Source organism: Microtus pennsylvanicus, chromosome 18 (genome assembly GCF_037038515.1).
Source record: "Microtus pennsylvanicus isolate mMicPen1 chromosome 18, mMicPen1.hap1, whole genome shotgun sequence".
NCBI classification, from domain to species: Eukaryota; Metazoa; Chordata; class Mammalia; order Rodentia; family Cricetidae; genus Microtus; species Microtus pennsylvanicus.
The window spans coordinates 21660451-21677849 of NC_134596.1; the positions used below are offsets into that span (position 1 = coordinate 21660451).

General features: G+C 41.3%; 1 protein-coding gene across 3 annotated transcripts in view; it reads right to left on the minus strand.

Moving 5' to 3' along the window:
- Positions 1–434: 434 nt before the first annotated feature.
- The window catches only part of Mctp2 (multiple C2 and transmembrane domain containing 2), a 223919-nt gene continuing 206954 nt past the window's right edge, over positions 435–17399 (minus strand). For all 3 annotated transcript variants that reach the window (XM_075952326.1, XM_075952327.1, XM_075952328.1), the window contains 3 exons: positions 16099–16208; positions 9066–9163; positions 435–6852 (listed from right to left, as the gene is read on the minus strand). In XM_075952326.1, the coding sequence (XP_075808441.1) occupies positions 6784–6852; positions 9066–9163; positions 16099–16208 (277 nt within the window). In that variant the 3' untranslated portion in view covers positions 435–6783. The remainder of the gene's footprint in view (positions 6853–9065; positions 9164–16098; positions 16209–17399) is intronic.

Consider the following 17399-nt stretch of genomic DNA (forward strand, 5'->3'; position numbering starts at 1 on the left):
ACAGCCTAAGACAAAGTCTTTACCATGTATGTGGGTATCAGCAGCATCCAGGTTTTGACTTCTTTATTTTTCACTTCTTGTGACCATGACACGTTATTTAGTTACAGTGGGCTTATGGGTTAGCATTCACTTTTACAATACTGACTTATCTGTTGTTGATATCCTGCATTCCCATATAGTCTTAGAATCAGTTAATAAGTTTCTGCACTTATTTTAATGAGAAGTGCATTCAATCTTTTGCACTTACATATACTCAGTTTTCTAACAAATAAATCCATCATCTATCTTTCCTCATCTTTTCTGTGTAGTGGCTTCTATACCTTCCATCTCCCATCTATGCTCATCAAAGGGATTATTGAATACTATTATATTCACACACACACACACACACACACACATATCCTGAAGTGTTGGAAATGAGGATTATACTCTCTTTATAACATGTGTGGGTAAATGTTATACTTTTATTTGCATATAATCTAGGAAACCTTGTACAAGATCGGTGTTTTTTATATTCATTTTTAGAAAGAATTCTGACAATTTTTTTATCTATTTCTATTAAAGCACCTCACTGACATTTGATATGTTCCCCAAAATATTAACATTTTATGTCCCGGAACACCCATCATTTCCATGTAAAGAAAGTTCAGCCAGCTTCATGCAAAGAAGAGCCTGTTTTAACAGCACTGCTCTGGAATTTCAGCTTCTGTTGAATCATCAATGAGCTGTTCACCATACTTTCAGGAGTTGTTATTTTCAGCCACTGTGTCCATAAGTGTGTGGATATGGTCAGGATGGGCAAACCGTAACAGAGATACTTTTAGATACATTCGCATATTGACATTGCCACACGCCTATGGATATTTTTGTTGTTGTAGAGTTCATGATGCAGCTAGTTATTTTCCTAACAAGAATCATCCTTGATTCTAATTACTGCCTTCTCCTCCTCCTCTTCTCTCCCTCTGTGTGTGTGTACACACGCATGCTCATGTATGTTTGTCTTTGGAAGCCACGAGTCAACATTGGGTTATTTCTTCTACTGTTGACCCCCTCCTACAGTTTGCCTATATTTCATCTACTTACTGTGAGAGCTGGTAGACCCAGGGGTGACGCACTACAAACGTGAAGGCTTGAGAACAGCTTATAGAAGCTGTTTTTTTTCTCCTTCTACAAAGTGTGCCCTAGCATTGAATTCAGGCTGTTAGGCTTGGCCACGCCCACCTTAATTGGTTGAGCTATCTCATTAGTGCCCCACCCTTACTTTTGGAAACAAGGTCTCTCAGTGAATCTGGTGTTTCCAGAAACTGGCTTCCCTGTGAACCCCAAGGATCCACCTGTCTCTATCTCCCTGCACCTGCCTTATAGACATGGGTCACCATATCCTACTCTTACGTGGGAGGTGGGTCTCTGAACTCTGGTCCTCACGCTGGTACAGCTGGGGCTTCACCAAATAAGCCAGCGCGGCTATCCACATTCTTAACCACCTCATGATTACACGTCTGAATGCTGTCTTCAAGACCCATTTTCTGAGACAGCAAGGCTTTCCTCAGTTTGAGTGACAGTCCTGAAATGTACTTTTCCTAGGTATGGAATGCTTCTTCTTTGAGCACTTTCTACATACAGTGTTATCTTCTCATTATTTATTATTATTATCACTATGGCTATCATTATTACCTTCTTATTCTTGCCACTGGAGGCTCCTTAGGCTCCTCAACCTCAATACTGACTCCCATAGTCCACCCATGGTTCCCACTCTACTAATTTCCATAGCAAAAGATCAACACTACTTCCCTAGACTTGGAGAAAGACTATCAATTACGTACATTTTATTTCCTTGAATCAAACAGCCATCTTTGACTCCGCTCTCTCTCCCAAGTGATGCCAATTCCTCCTCATTTTCTCTTATAACTTCCCAATTAGACTTTGCTATTTGCTCTCACTGTGCAATGCTACATAAGCCTGGGGCACCATTAGTCTATTTTAGGAACACTACAAATGACTTAGAACTATTCTCTATACTTTTCTAATTGCTAAGCCACCCACTGCAACTAGAACACAAGTTTTATAAAACTTCAGTGAGTTGCTTGAAAGTAGCTGTTTACTATCTGACTCCACTAGGGGAATGTTGCCTATTCTGCTCATGTATATCATCAATCTGTGTTTAGTATGTTAACTGCTAAGTTATAAGAAAAGAAGAGAAGAATCAAAAGGTCATTTTATAGTTCACAAATATTATATTTTTTTCTATTGCCTTATAAGAATGTCTTCAAATATAAGACATTGTATAATTGAATGGTTTGACATTAACATAGCCAGAAATCATATATATCATACAAAATAAGCTCTCTACTTCATGTAATAATTATTATCCAGGATATGAATAATAATCTATCCTTATTATTACTTTTTTCCTAATAGCAACATATGAAAAGACACAAACACAAATGGTCTGTGATTGTGCTGTTAGATCCATGTTTCTGAGTGACTTACATGTTGGCGTATTCTGGAGAGAATACCAGGGACAAGGCCTGTGGGAGCTTTGACCTACAATAGACGTAAAGATTTTTTGACGTTTCGGTTGAATCCTCTAAAATTCATTCCCTCAAACCATGATCTTCTAATTATCGGATATTTGTGCTTGAAGACAGGGCATTTGGAAGGTAGTTTGTATGAAGGTCCTTCAGGATGGCAAGATTGTTTTCATAAGTGATATGCACTGTTAACACGGCCAAACTCACCAGCTGATCCCCTCACCATAACACTGCATTAGGAAGTAGAAACTCATATAGCATAAAGACAAAAGCAACATCACCAGAGCAGAACTTTGAACAATTTGAAGAACAGAATTTACTTAGTCAGAAATACTAGGGGGAGAGATCCACAAGTGAAAGGGTTTTATGTAAGAAGACTAGCCCAGCCCAATGGGACTGCCAGCACTGACACCATTTGCATGATATGTGGGATACTGCAGACAGTCGACTTGCAAGGTGGTCATGGCCATCTGGATAGAAACATGACCACATCGACCCTTGAGTGACTACATTTTATGGGTTTGGAGATGAGAGAAAAGTACAAACATTAAATCAAGTATATCCAAGGAGACCCTTGCCCCCCAGTCCAGGAGACAAGTCTTTAAGATATTTTGGTAGAGCTATAAATGGGAGTATGGGGTTAAAAAGAGAACTGTGAACACTTCACACAACTTTAGTATTTCCACTTAATTATCTTTAAGTCAAATAGTGTGAATATGCAATTTTCAAATTTCTCCAAGATCATTAAGTGGATTTCACACACTCTGTCTAATGTGGCTATATCTTGCACCTCATCGTCCATCTTTTCCTAGACGTGATTGCACCTCCATTCTGAGTATCCACACTATGTATGCTACCTGCCTGCTAGTCACAAAGCAGATGCCGTGCAAAACAACATAGGGAAGAGAGTGATGCACTAACAAAATAATTTACCAAGACACAATACATAATTTATTGAAATACACTCCGGTAAAACAGTGAGTAAGCTTCTAGAGAGAGAAAAAATCATGCCACTCAGAGAAGCAGATGGTAGTTACATTATTGCAAGTAAAAGAGAAATTACTTAGTCTTTTTATCATGGAATTCACGTATTGGCTCAATCAAATCTGAGGGGTCAAATGGAGCTCTTGGTACTGCTTCTAAGTAAGTTTTATAATAAGATTCATGTTCTAAAGACTTGCCAGTAAGGAGTTGAGTCTTTCTCTATCCCACCAGCCAGCTCCCAAATAATGACCTGGAGGTTTCTTATTAACTATGAAAGCTCAGCCAATATTTTTGGCTTGTTCCTAACTAGCTCTTATAACTTAAATTAACGCATATTTTTAAAACTCTATTCTGTCCCATGGCATTACCTTTTTTCCATCTTGTACCTCCCATTTTCTCTCCATAGCTGACTGGCAACTCTGCCTTTTCCTTCCCAGAGTCCTCTTTGTCCCAGGAGGTCCCACCTATACCGCCTCCATAGCTATTGGCCATTCAGCTTTTTATTACATCAATCATAGCAAAACATTTTCACACAGATTACAAACATCCCACTACACTGGTCTTTTGTGTGAAGTGCTGTGAGTGTTTAAGGGTTAGGCTCCAGATGTCAATGTAAGGCATTTGGGGACACTAGGGAATGAGGCTTCAAATACTTATGTCTGGACTCTTGAAGTGTGGGGAATTTAGTTTCATTTGTCTCTTCTGTTTTTAGAGTGGTGATCAGCTATCAAATTCACTGCTGTGGTACTGCAGTGATTCTATTCTAGTAGCATGCATGTTATTCAATACTGGTCCCAAAGCATTCAAACTGTCATGCTGACAAATCTGGACATGCCATAGGACTGCTTTCCAGAAATGCAAATTGTCAAAATTCTTAGGAAGAAGAAGAAAGATCTTGAAGAAGTTGGTAAGATCTTGGGTTAAAATAAATCTTCCTTTTGTGTATCAAATAGTGGTGGAAGAAAAAGGAAACTCATAATAGTTTTGGTGTCATGCATACAAGGACAATAGTTCTGCCCACAGTTTGTGACAGGTGCTTCCTCAAGATGGAATAAAGTATTAAATTATAGTATTTATCATTTTCTGAGATCCTGGCCTAAGACAGAGTCTGCAAGGATTAGACCTGTACAACTATAACAATTATATAAATCTTAACATTTCACTTCCAAAAGACACTCATTTTCTCACACGCAATGTCAATTTAATCAACTAGTGATTGTCTTCAGTAGAGAGTTTAGGAGAAGTTGGCCCTGTCTTGCTCCCAAATACCAGCTGGCATTTGTGTCCTAAATTTAATGTTGTGAGTTCTATTTGGGCTAGAGAGAAAAGAATCCTCACTAATGATACCTTCTTGTCTGGTAAATTATTTCATTTAGAAATTCTAAAGCAAAAGAACAGTCATGAAGGATGGGATCTACATTTAAATAAATAAGGGGTTATTTTGCTCCCAAAAGTTTTCATTCCAATGACTGATCAGATCGCACACGTCGGCTTAAAGATGTCTGCCTTGGGTCATTACTAAATGACAGACTATGATAAACTGGATGACAGGAACAAGACAATGCGGTATTGTTTACACAGAAGATTGAGTAACTGGTTAGACAAAGACATTCTCGAGTAGCTATTGTATGTACAACTAACAGATTTACTGGGGCTTTTAGAATCTCTTCAAGGCTCTTTTCCAGCCAGCTTCATTAACTTGAAGTAAATCAAATCATGCAGGAATCGAGCTCTGCCACAAAGAAACCAGGAAGAAGTATATGAAGAAAAACAGATGTGACATGATAAAGTTTAGAATCTTTGGCATTTTTCATAAAACATTTTGTTAGAAGGTTATTAAGTTACAATGCAGAAACAAACAAAGAAAGAAGTAAACATAAGTAAATTCCATCTTTTCGCTTCAACTTTTCTTTATATTATATAACTGTATATATATATATACAAACCTACACATAGCAAGTATGTGTCAAGGAAATACAGATTTTAAAGCTTATATATAATTTTAACACAATAAGATCTGTATACATTTTCTACATGCACAAAATTAATTGTTTTCAAATTACCAGGGTTTGCTGTGGAGTTGTTAGGAGCTCGGGACTCATACGCACGCTATTTACAGAGGACTTTTTGGTGGTTGTTTTGAATGAACGGGGCTTTGAGACGAAATTGTATTGTCTTTATCTTATTTTGATCCTCAGAAAAACAAAAGACAAATTCAGACAGCCAAAAGCATGTTAACTGTCTGCTTAAAACGTCGGGTAACTGAAATGACTGTATTTCACCAAGTCTCTAAGTAAGTCCCTTCCTACGTTCCTATTCCTAAGTACTTCCTGAATTTACTAATTAGTCTCCCCCAACCCGCATCATCTCTGCAGAAATGAATATTGACATCTGGTTTTGGTAATAAGCAAAAAGTGAAATTGGAGGAAATGGCATTTTCACAGCAACAAAATACTATCATTAAATCCTTATTCTTCATTGGGATCTTCGGTGACACCCCTTGGCAACAACAGCTAAATGCCATCCAGGCTGGCATCCATTACTGAAGGGTCATCAAAATCATGACCATGACTTGAGGAATCACAGCTGATTCCAATATATTTGGGTTAGTTCTAGACATCACTAAATGTTTGTGTTCTAATGCACATCATCTGGATAGATAAACAGTGGCAGAATAATCTGAAACAAGTGCGGGGGGGGGGGGGCTGGGATGGGGGTGAGACCGGAAAGAACCGCATCTCTGTGGATTGCCGCATTTTATGACAGAGCTTTGTAACAGAGCAGAGACTGGAATGTTACAACTCTTGGGCTGGCACAGAGCTTACGACTGTCCCACCTTGGCCTCTTCATTGTTGTGATTGTGAGCCACACCAGCTCCAGATGGAAATTACTGTATCTTGGTGAAAATCTGCTGACGGTATTGAAATAAGTTCAGCATCATCCTAGAATCAGGTGAGTCTCCTGTTTGCTCTCCCAGAGTTCAGCTCTGTGGACACCTTGTTTTATGTCCTTCCTACAAATGGATGAGACACTCTCACAGTCTTAGACTCGGTGACTTTTGTAGAGCTGACTGTGTAGGCATCAGGATACCCATGCATGGGGACATATGTGCAGGCGTGTGTGCATCCGTAGATGTGAAGAGAGTAGAGGATGATGAGAGAGCTGCACAGAGCACCCATTTCCGGGCACCTCCATACCACTGGAGCAACCCGAACGGAGGTCTGATCAGCTACACGCTAGAGCCTGGGGTCCTCAGTCAGCGTGAGCCCTAGACAGTACTCCGCTTCTTCCGAAGTGGGCTGTGGCCGCCACCGAGCTTCAGCTCTGCATACTGCACCTGTGAAAACAAATAGACATGATGCTGGCAGTTAGGTAACCCTAGCTCGCCACAGAGCGTGTTAATGGCTCCCCTAGGACACGGCAAGGCAAAGGAAGGAAGGAAGGTTCAAAGGCAATGAATCATTATTTAAACACAGGACCATGGAGGGGATTAATTGCAGGAAGGCTTTCAGAAGTCATGCATCATTCCTTGAAACCAAAGTATTAAAAGCAGATTTCTCTAATGGGATGCATGGGCTTCTATGGGCTTCGGGAACTGCTGCCCCTGATCTTGGTCTTGCTCATACCAGCTTTTAACCGTAAATAACCTAATAACTACTTCTTGGGATTGTTGATAATATGTTATGATACGACAGCTTACTGAGTATTAGTCCTTTTAAAGTACTACAACGATAGGGGAATATTCAGGCTCTTACAGTCATTAATTTTACCTAACGGGGGGGGGGCAAAATATTGAAATGGATGGTAGGCCCCAAACTTCTGTAGATGTCTTAAAATTAACTTGACTATAATGTAATGACTGGAACATCTGTGATAAAGATGAGCCCTTGGGGAGTCCCCAGAGGCACATCGTCATTGCCATTAAAAGGCACCAAGGGTGGGGACAGGGGCACTCATGCTAATGCGTGGAGGACTCTCTTTCAAATTGTTATCATACGTATCTCTCTGTAAATACACCAAGTATACCTGGATGAACACTCCATGGGCTGTTGCCAGGACTGTGGGGAGACAGAATTGATGGGGAATGTCTATTCACAGATGCTGTATGAACTCACACACTGTAACCCAAGTGACGGGACATTGCAAGCATAGCGTTTTCATGTGTAGCTCTGGTAGGCTGAGGGTAGAATGCATTTATGTTACCGGACACATGTGCTCCCTACTTTTAGCATTTCTGCCAAATTCCCCAAGGTTGTTATACCTATACTTACATTAGCCTACGCTTTGCCAAAACCAGATAAACAAAAAGACAAATATATCCTTCCCATCTTGCGTTTCGTCAAAGTCCCCCAGGATAATAGAAGATACTATAACTGTCGATCTTAAATGCAGAACACACAAAGGCCAGGCTATTATTTCTCAGTTATGCCATGTAAAGCTAGAGAGTAAATATATCTGCAGAACAGATTTGATGCTCACTGATTTGAACAGGTTTATGTCATCACGTAAAGTTTTTTCTGTTGTTGTTGTTTTGTTCGTTATCTTCGGTTTTTTAAAGCACCACAGAGTCCATTTTCATCTGTAAAATGTGGATGAAGGGGGGAGGGGCCCTTGAGCCCTCCAGCCCCGTGTGTCTCTAATCCACCTGAAGACACTGGGAAAGCAATTACGCTACATTGGCTCCATGAGGAAAATCGATACTCGAATTGGGGTTCTCCCCGCAAAGAAAAGGCTGTGCCTTTGATCATCTTGATGATGCTTCATGCCACGCTATCCCCCTTTACCTATTCAGTGGTCACTCTTCTCCATTAGTGGAAATGACAGCCTGCCTGCCTTCCTCTGGTTTTGGTGCAGGCAAGTTCGCAGGGCCCTGGATGGGGCCGCCATTCTTCGGGACTTCTTTCACCGTTGCCTTTGTTAATCTCTGTGCATCCACAAAATTGGGACGCTGCTGGACTAAGTGAGCATTACCTGTGAATAATACTTGCGATTGATCTCCAATTTGATTTCCCACCACCACTTCTTCTGTGTGGATCAGCGTACGGAGGGCCTTTGCCCTCAGCATTCCTCAGTCTTTAGAGGAAAGAGGATAGAGGGCAGGCTGAAGAGATAATTGGGGCAAGAAAGGAATAAAGAGAATAATCCTCTTGTCTCCTCTTTCCCTGAAAATGCCCGCCATCTGGAGAACTAAGAAAATAAGCAGTGTCTCTCAGCACTGGATCTCCGGCGCCTCCTCTGAGCTCATCTCAGTCTCTTCAGGGAGGCGAGCCATCAAAAGGGGACCGATGCTGCAGCCCATAGCTACTCAGTATGAGTTCCGGATTCGTTCTTAAGTAGCTCTTTTGCAGGATAATTTTCCCCAGTCGTCATATCCTTTGGACGAAGGGCTGGCTCTTCTCCCCCACCACCTCCCAGGAAGAATGCTTTAGGGATTTTCTGAGTCCTCGTTTCAGTTACTCACACAAGCACCGCCATGCGCCCGTCCAAATCTCTAGGACTGGCAAGAACTCAATCTGCTGCCCCTAGGGGTGGTGACCAATCATCACCTACCTTTTGAACGTCTGAGGGCACCCTGGAGAGAAAGTCCAGCAGCTCATTATTGTCGATGGAATAAGGATTTCGAAGCTTCTTAGTAAATTTATTTATGCCTACAAAACAAAAATATGATGTGTTTATTGTTCATATCTACCCATCTATCCATCTATCCAGTTATCTGTCTCCCCATCCACATGTCCATCCTCCATCTATCTATGTATCTATGTATCTATCTATGTATCTATCTATGTATCTATCTATGTATCTATCTATGTATCTATCTATCTATCTATCTATCTATCTATCTATCTATCTATCTATCTATCTATCTATCCATCTACCCATCTATTTATCTGTCTTTCTGTCTGTCTGTCCATTTGTTCATTCATTCATCTATCTATCTATCATCTATCTATCTATCTATCTCTATCTGTCTACCCATCTATCTGTCTGTCTGTCCATCCATCCATCTGTCCATTCATCCATCCATCCATCCGTTATCTGTCTGTCTGTCTATCTATCATCCATTCATCCACTCACCACCCACCTATCTATCTATCTATCTATCTATCTATCTATCTATCTATCTATCATCTATTTATTCTCTATCTCTATCTACCTATCTATTATCTATCTTTGAAAACATGCCTGAGTGGAAGAAGGAGAGACATTCACAACTAAAAATTAGTGTGAACACAGTCACTGTACTTCTAGCTGTACACAGGTTGCTGTCACGGGACATCATTCACAAAAACTTTTTCCTGAACCGACGGAGGGCCGTGCTGTGAAAAGGGGACTCTGCCTTCTTCAGCTGTGAAAATCCCATTACAATCCCAGCAGCAGGACTGCAGAAACATGCACCAAAATGGGGGAACCGATTGGCTCTTTGGGTAAGCACTGACTAAGAGCCTCCTCTGCTATGGAGACAGATGTCCCAGATGGGAAAAGCCCTTTACCAGTCAACACAAGTCCCTGCTTGGATGCTCCGGACAAAACATAGCTGCGGAGAGAGGAGGGTGGGAGCTTCAGTGGATAGAAAGAAACTCCAGCAACCGCTCTCCCTCTACTCCTTTTCCCGGGATCCTCTTTTCTCGCAGAACACAGCTTGACATGTTGATTGCACGTTGCTGGCAGAAACTGTGAAAAGTTATTATTGGAAAATTATCGTGCTGTGGTCTCTAACTTCATTTACGGACCGCAACGCTGCCACACGTTTGTCCATGTGGGACAGTAGCAATTAGAATGAGCTTCAATGTTCAAGATGCCAAGTGACCATGCAGCCTCTTGTCAATCTTTGGCCGTGCATATGGAGTTTCTGGGCATGCCCAGAACATGGATTCCTCTGCAGACAGAGATTCCTCCCATCCTTCTTTTGTCTTCTACTCTGCTCCTTGGGGTGCCTCTGCCTTATCCAGATCTCATAAGCTATGGTCTTTTCACCAAATGTCAACCCTCCCCTTTTTTTTTCATGTTGAGTTTTAGAAGCAGAAAGACTAGGTGGCTTTCTGAAGTTTTGCCACAGGGTGCTTGTTTAACAAGGATCGTATCTGAAGGCCCGCCTGTCCCAATGATGCTGAATGAAAGCTCAGCTTAGTTGTGCTCTGAATGGCTCCTACTCAGAAGCCAAGTTCAACAGTCCCCATCACATAAAAGGTTTGATGTTTCCCTTTGTTCATTAAATATGACTTTGCCTTCATCTCAGGACTAGACTTCCTGCATGGCATTGTACCTGACACAATGACAACCTCCAGTCCTTTCTTTGGGGGGTCAGATTTACATCTGCTTTGCAAATGGGAGCAGGCCATTGTTCATGAGTAAATGGTGGCTTGGTGGTTGGGCGAGGGTAGGATCTCAGTAATGTTCCCCCTTTCCTTCAAGTCAAAGCTGCACTCTGCCTTTCTTCCCTGCACCCCCACAGCAAGCTTCGTGTTTGGAACTAAAATTCCCCCCCAGCGTTCCTTTAAACTAAAATACTCTCACTGTGTTATTCTAAAGACATTTAATTGTAGCATGGGCTCTTTGGCAAAAGAAAAACAGACAAGGCAAAGTGATGAAGGGAGACAAAGACGTATTGAGAAAAGATGTATCTTCTATTGTTAATTATATATAGTGTGCGCATCTGGAGCCTTTGCAACGAACAGCAAGGCAGGGATAATATCACAGCCGATCAAAACACTGCATTCTTAGTCACTGGGAAGATTACAAACCTGCACAGCGGCTCAGACGCACCCAGAAAGGCAGAAGGAGTCCACAATGCAGTGAGACTGACTACGTTTGAAACACTTGGAATAAAAATCACAAGGTATTCAGCTTGCATGCTTCAGAGGCATAGCTCGTTTTTAAGGTATCTTAGGTTTGACAATTTCAGGTATTCTGCTGAATTGTCTATTATGTGAGATCAAGTATGAAGAGGACATCACAGACCTCTTGGCCAACTTTACGGGGCAACAGGGCAATAGCAAAGGGACAGGCATACCTGGCCTCCCGCTCTAGCTTCCTAACGTGTTAACCATGATTGCAGGTATATCACTTAGTTCTCCCAGGTCCAAGATTTTTAACAACCCAATCTTTGTAACAAAATCTTTCCCTCTGGTTTCCAGGGTTGATGACAGAAACCATGTTGAGTAATAGAGGCAAGGACGTTCTAATCTGCAATCAACCAACAATAGAGCGGAACTGGAATTGGGACTGTAGATGCCACTTAGGTAATACCCCAAGGAGACAGTGACAAAAAAGGTCTTTGTGCCACTCTGAATCATAGGCACTATTTCGGGAGCACATATCCAAACATGGAATTTGTATCTTCATCCAGTGAATACTACTCATAATGCTAGATATGTTTTTGTTTGTTTGTTTTTCAAGACAGAGTTTCTCAGTGTAGCCCTGGATGTCCTTGAACTAGCTCGTGTAGATCAGGCTAGCCTCAGATTTACAGAAATCTGCCTACCCCTGCCTCCCAAGTATGGGATTAAAAGCATGTGCTACCACCACCTCTTTTTTTTTTTCCAACTGAAATGATACAGATAGTTCTCTGTTCTTAATATTGTTAGTCAAGGGGCGGGGGAAGAGTCAAATTTTAGGGTAGAACATTTGGTAATAAAATTATTGGTGAGTGGCCACAGACCATACAACATACAGATCAGTGAATGGAGCTGAGGCCTCCAATAGCGAAAAAGAAATCACTTGGAGAAATTGTGTGTCTGCTCTGCATTTTCATGACACAGTTACAACCACATGGCATAGAATGTCATTGCCTATCAAGTATACCTGAGGACATTGTGCACAGTCCCAACTATAGCACTTTGGTTGAGTTTAAGTCAGAGAAGCCACGCTTATCCTCTCAAATCCTGAGTTCATTGCTTGTGACAATACCATGTTCTTGAATGGAAATACAAGATGGGTGGGTCATCATCTCTTCTTACAAGAGACTCAAAATGTAGCATGAAGAGTTTCTATCTACCTTGCAACAACGGAAGTGTCTGAGACCAGAACTAATGGATAATCACGGCACAGCCATGATAAAGAAAAGAATCAAAGTAATTAGGGGAAACATCTCATAGGGAACAAAACGCAGGCCTTAGACTGAAGAGTGGAAATTGTGTGACCCTCTGGAACTGTATATATCACATAGGTTAGCAAAGTCCCACAGAGACTTCCAGAAATGTGTGTATCTTACAAGTTAGCAAAGACTGGTAGAAAAGCTTCCTAAGGACAATTTCAGAATTTCTTTATAACTGACCCTTGGCGAGAATTCCCAAAGTCCTGCTTCCAAAATAAAGAAGTGGTGGGTGCCACAGCAGGTCACTTTTAGAGAACACAACTATGAACATTCAGAGTCAATTGTTCCTATTTCCAACTGTTTCTTACATAGTGTTTACACCCAGATGTCTACACTACACACTACAGGGCCAAAGAACAAGAGCAGTGTTTCACCTGTCAAAATCTCATGGTGAATTTTCCGAGTCCAGCAGTATTTCCCATGAGAGTTCTGAAGTTAAGCTGTTTTCATAGGTTTATGTCAAATCATGTCTGTGCTTGAAATGCATTTACAAAAGTATTTACTGTATAAAATATGAAATCTAGTGCATAAAATTTGGTTAATTTTTCCAAAGGGATGAAGTCATCAATTAGTGCTTGATACTAATTCATCTGGCTTAGGAATCAACAAAAATTAACGGGTAATCTTAAGAATAAGACATTGAAACCTTAACAAAGTTAGAAGGAGCAATGAATGTTTTAGGTGCGCACGTGCAAGCGCGTGTGTCTGTGTGTCTGTGTGTGTGTGTGTGTGCATGTGTAAGTTTTTCTAAGTGACAGGGTGTGAGTCTATTAGAGGATTTAGTCATTTAAAGAACATGTAAGAGAGGAGTATTCTCTGAGCTTATGCTTACTAATACCTAACTCATAACTAATAACTAACTTGAGGAAGGAGAGATTATAATAGAACTGCAGAATATATTTCAAAATGCAATGTGTGTTTTGCATAAGGAGAGGAGGCAAGCAACTATGTATTGATGTTTTAAGCCTTGGACTCCATTACCAATTAGTAAATTCATCAATAAATTATCAACTATTGTCTATCATGTAGAACTAAGCAACCAAAATAAAAGGCTAGAAAGGTTTGTTTGGGGCAATAAGAGCAGAAAGAATTCCGCGCTGTTTAACAATATCAGCCACAAACTGAAAGCCAGGTAGAGAAATCTTTTATTAAGTTTATGCAAAGAGATGTTAGAAAGCTGCTAAAATACAAGAAGATAAAATCAGAAGTCAAAGTGATTTGGGAAAATAGAGGCACCAATTGCCAAAATCAATAATCAGAAGACAAAACAGAACCATGTAGTCTTTTCATATCTGAACTCCCTCCGCAGCCCTGAATTAGAGAGCCAGGAATCAAAAATATTAGCAAAAGAAATGTCTGTCCTGGACCAAGGCTGGCTTTTCCTTTGCCGGTCCCTAAAAATGGAGTGTGACAATTATTTATCATATTTTATATAGTATTATATATTAGTAATCCAGGTGATTACTAAAGTTTTAAAAGACAAGGGAGAACAAGTAGAGGTTAGAGGCAAATACTGTGTCAGTATACATGGAACTTAGACATCTAGAGGTGAGGGTATTCATAGGATTCAGGCAAGCCATGTCTTGAGGAAATACAGGAAAGGCTGTTTCAGCCTTAATTGTCAAACAAAAGGTGCGTAGAAGAATAATCAACTATGTATAACGTTTAACAGCTGACCATGGCATTCAACTCAATGTGAACAAGACAGTAGCCAAAGGCTTATCATTATCAGTCTCTTCTGGTTAGAAGATAACATCTAAGTGCAAACAGTAAATGAAAATCGAATTTGAAAATGAACAATGAAGAAAGAAAAAAATTATGCTTGCTATACAATGCAGCTGTGTTTCAAACTTCACACTTGATCCTCATTCATGCCTAATATTTTTAAGTCGAAACTCCCTGAATTAAAGGGAATTAGAATATGTTCTTACTCTGACTGGCTACAATGGAGAGAGCCATCTACTAGATTTCATCTCCTAGGACACGAGGAGAACACATCCTCCAGAGTCAACTAAGCAGGGCTCATGGGGGCTCACAGAGATGGAAGCAGCGATCACACAGCCTGCATGCGTCTGCACTAGGTCCTCTGGATATACATTATGATTGTTGGCTTGATGTTTTGGGGGGACTCCTGACAGTGAAAGTGGGAATTTCTCTGATTTTTTTGCCTGTTTTGGGGACCCTTTTCCTCCTACTGGGCTGCCTCACCCAGCCTTGACGTGAGGGCTTATGCCTGGTCTTATTGTATCTTGTTATACCATGTTCAGTTTATATTACTGGGAGGCCTGTTCTTTTCTAGTGGGATATTGGGACTGGGAATGATTCTGGGAGAAGTGGAGGGAGGGGAAATTGTGGTCAGTTTGTATGGTATGAGAGAAGAATACATAAAAATGTTAAAAAAGAGAAATTCCATCTCCTAAATAATATAGAGAATGACCCCGTTACCCTCTGTACACACACTCCTTGCTGTTCTGTATTCTTACGAGTTCTTTCCTTTCTCCAATAACTCCTACTTCCTAATGTCCACTTTGGCTTTTCTCATCAGCAGGTTCCCTCCACCACCCCCACCTTGGTAGAATTGCTTGACGGCGCTAGAAAAGGCTGCAGCTTTTATCTCCATTTCCCGGCTTTCTGCTGTTGCTTACGAGCAAATGCATCCCAGCGGTCTCTTGTCTTCAGGACTTCCTTGAATGTCTTGATGTGCTAGATCCCAGGAAATGATGAGGATGGGGGATGGATTCAGCAACAGGCCTAAGACAAAGGCCCCTGGCTTCTCTATCAATGATGTAGGTATGCGTCATCCCAGCAAAGATGTAGGAGTTCACAAAGAGGCTTCCATTTGGTCCAGCTGCTTGTTTGACTGAAATCTAGTCATGAAATGGGTGCCAACCCGACCATTTTTCTTGTTGCTTTCTCCACGTGGCTAAAGTTAATGCAGACAAGCCAGGTCCTCTGCAAACCATACCCGCCTCCTCTTTCACCCACTGCGTAGGTAGTCACAGATGTCCATCCCTCACCCCACTGCTTCTGGATTTAACTATGAGGTTAGTTTATTTCTTCCCTGCAGTCAAAACGAAGTGTGTCAGAAGCAGCAAGGCAGTGGCCAGACCCATTTTTACTGTCTATAAAGGGCAAGATGCAGGTATTTGCCTACCGTTTGAACCACCATGCTTCTGGAAAGTTACTAGGGCACTGCCATATATTAGTCGAGGGGATTTACGACAGGGAAGCCTAAAGGGAAATAGGAAGCCTGATCACAGTTTCATTTGATTGTGATTCTGCACAGGGCTTATAAATATCCAGGTGGAGCCCTTACGCAACTGGCCTTTGCGGAAAGGTCCTGGAAGTGTTCATTCCCCAAATGTTTTCCTTAATCTCATGTTTAATTGGTAACAAGAGCACGTTTAACATTTATGGTCGTACTTTAAGAATGAATAATTTGTCCTTACCTGGAACTGCCTGCTAGCAAAAGGATCATGTCAGACTTACCCCAGAGCAGAACGATATACCGCAGAGGAATGAAATACAAAGCCACCGTGGCTATGGCCAGAATCAAACAGGCCAGCAGGGAAAGGAAGGGCACCGTCCAGTTAAACATGCTGCGGAGAAACCATGTGAGGGTCAGTTTATCCTAGGCCGAAACCTGCCACACAGTCATCATGTCACATATATTTCTGGTATAGCTATAAAATTAGATAAATTTAAAAAGGTTCTTTCAAACAGAGTATGCACTCAAATCTCTGTGTGTGTGTGTATTTGTGTGTGTGTGTGTATCTCTAATAGATATAACTTGAAGATAAAATTCTGCTAAACTTGAGAGCATACCCGACGAGGCATCTGTGAGATATTAATGAGTAGATTATATGAAGATGAATTAGCACTGAACTTGTCAAAAGATCAGCAACACTGGTTTCCTCGAGCCACCAACCTCCAACAAAACCCTTTCCACACTGCACCTTGCCTAAGTCTCCTGCCATCATGGCTTGGTGCCTAAGTTTCTTCAAAACGAGTCACTAGTTAAGGCATTTCTAAGCTCATCCTTCTCTCCCGGGGAACAGACAGTGACTGGGAAATGTGTAGAACAGGGAGATAGTTATTTGTGGGTTTTCGTGCTTCTGTGTGTAAATGGGGCCCTAGAACGTGGGCTGTGGGTGTGAACACAGGATGAGCAGAGCGGCACAGTCCTTAAAACCTGTCTGCTCCCGAGCTCCCGGTTGGACTGAGACTTCGCTACCCCTTGTTTCGCCTTCATGTATAAACGATATGTGGATGGACTTCCTTGCAGTAGGAGTACCTAGAACTTTTCCTGTTGTCCTTGTTTGGAGGAAATGAGGAGAAATGCTGGATCATCTCAGAGGAAGCAAAATAAGCTAGCCCTCAGGCCATTAAGTATCATATCTTATGTTCATGTATTTGAACTGCAGCATTCTTAATAATTCTGCCATTCAGGTACTAGCCACATTTTACAGATGAGCACATTTGAGGCTGACTTGGGTAAATAATCAATATTCAGGGCTGGGAATGTGGCTGGGTAGATAAACCTATCTAAGTATGAGGACCTGAGTTTAGATCCTCAATAACAGTAAAAAATTAAGTAAAAATAAAAATAAATGAATAAATAAATAAATAAAGTAAGTAAGACAAGCAAAACCAAAACCCAAACCAGGCACAGCTATATGCCCTGCAATCCCATTGGGAAGTGACTAGGGCTTGATTCCCAGAAGCTCACTGGATGACCAGTCCAGCTGCAATAGAAAGCCTCAGGTCCAGGGAGAGACAGCATCAAGAGA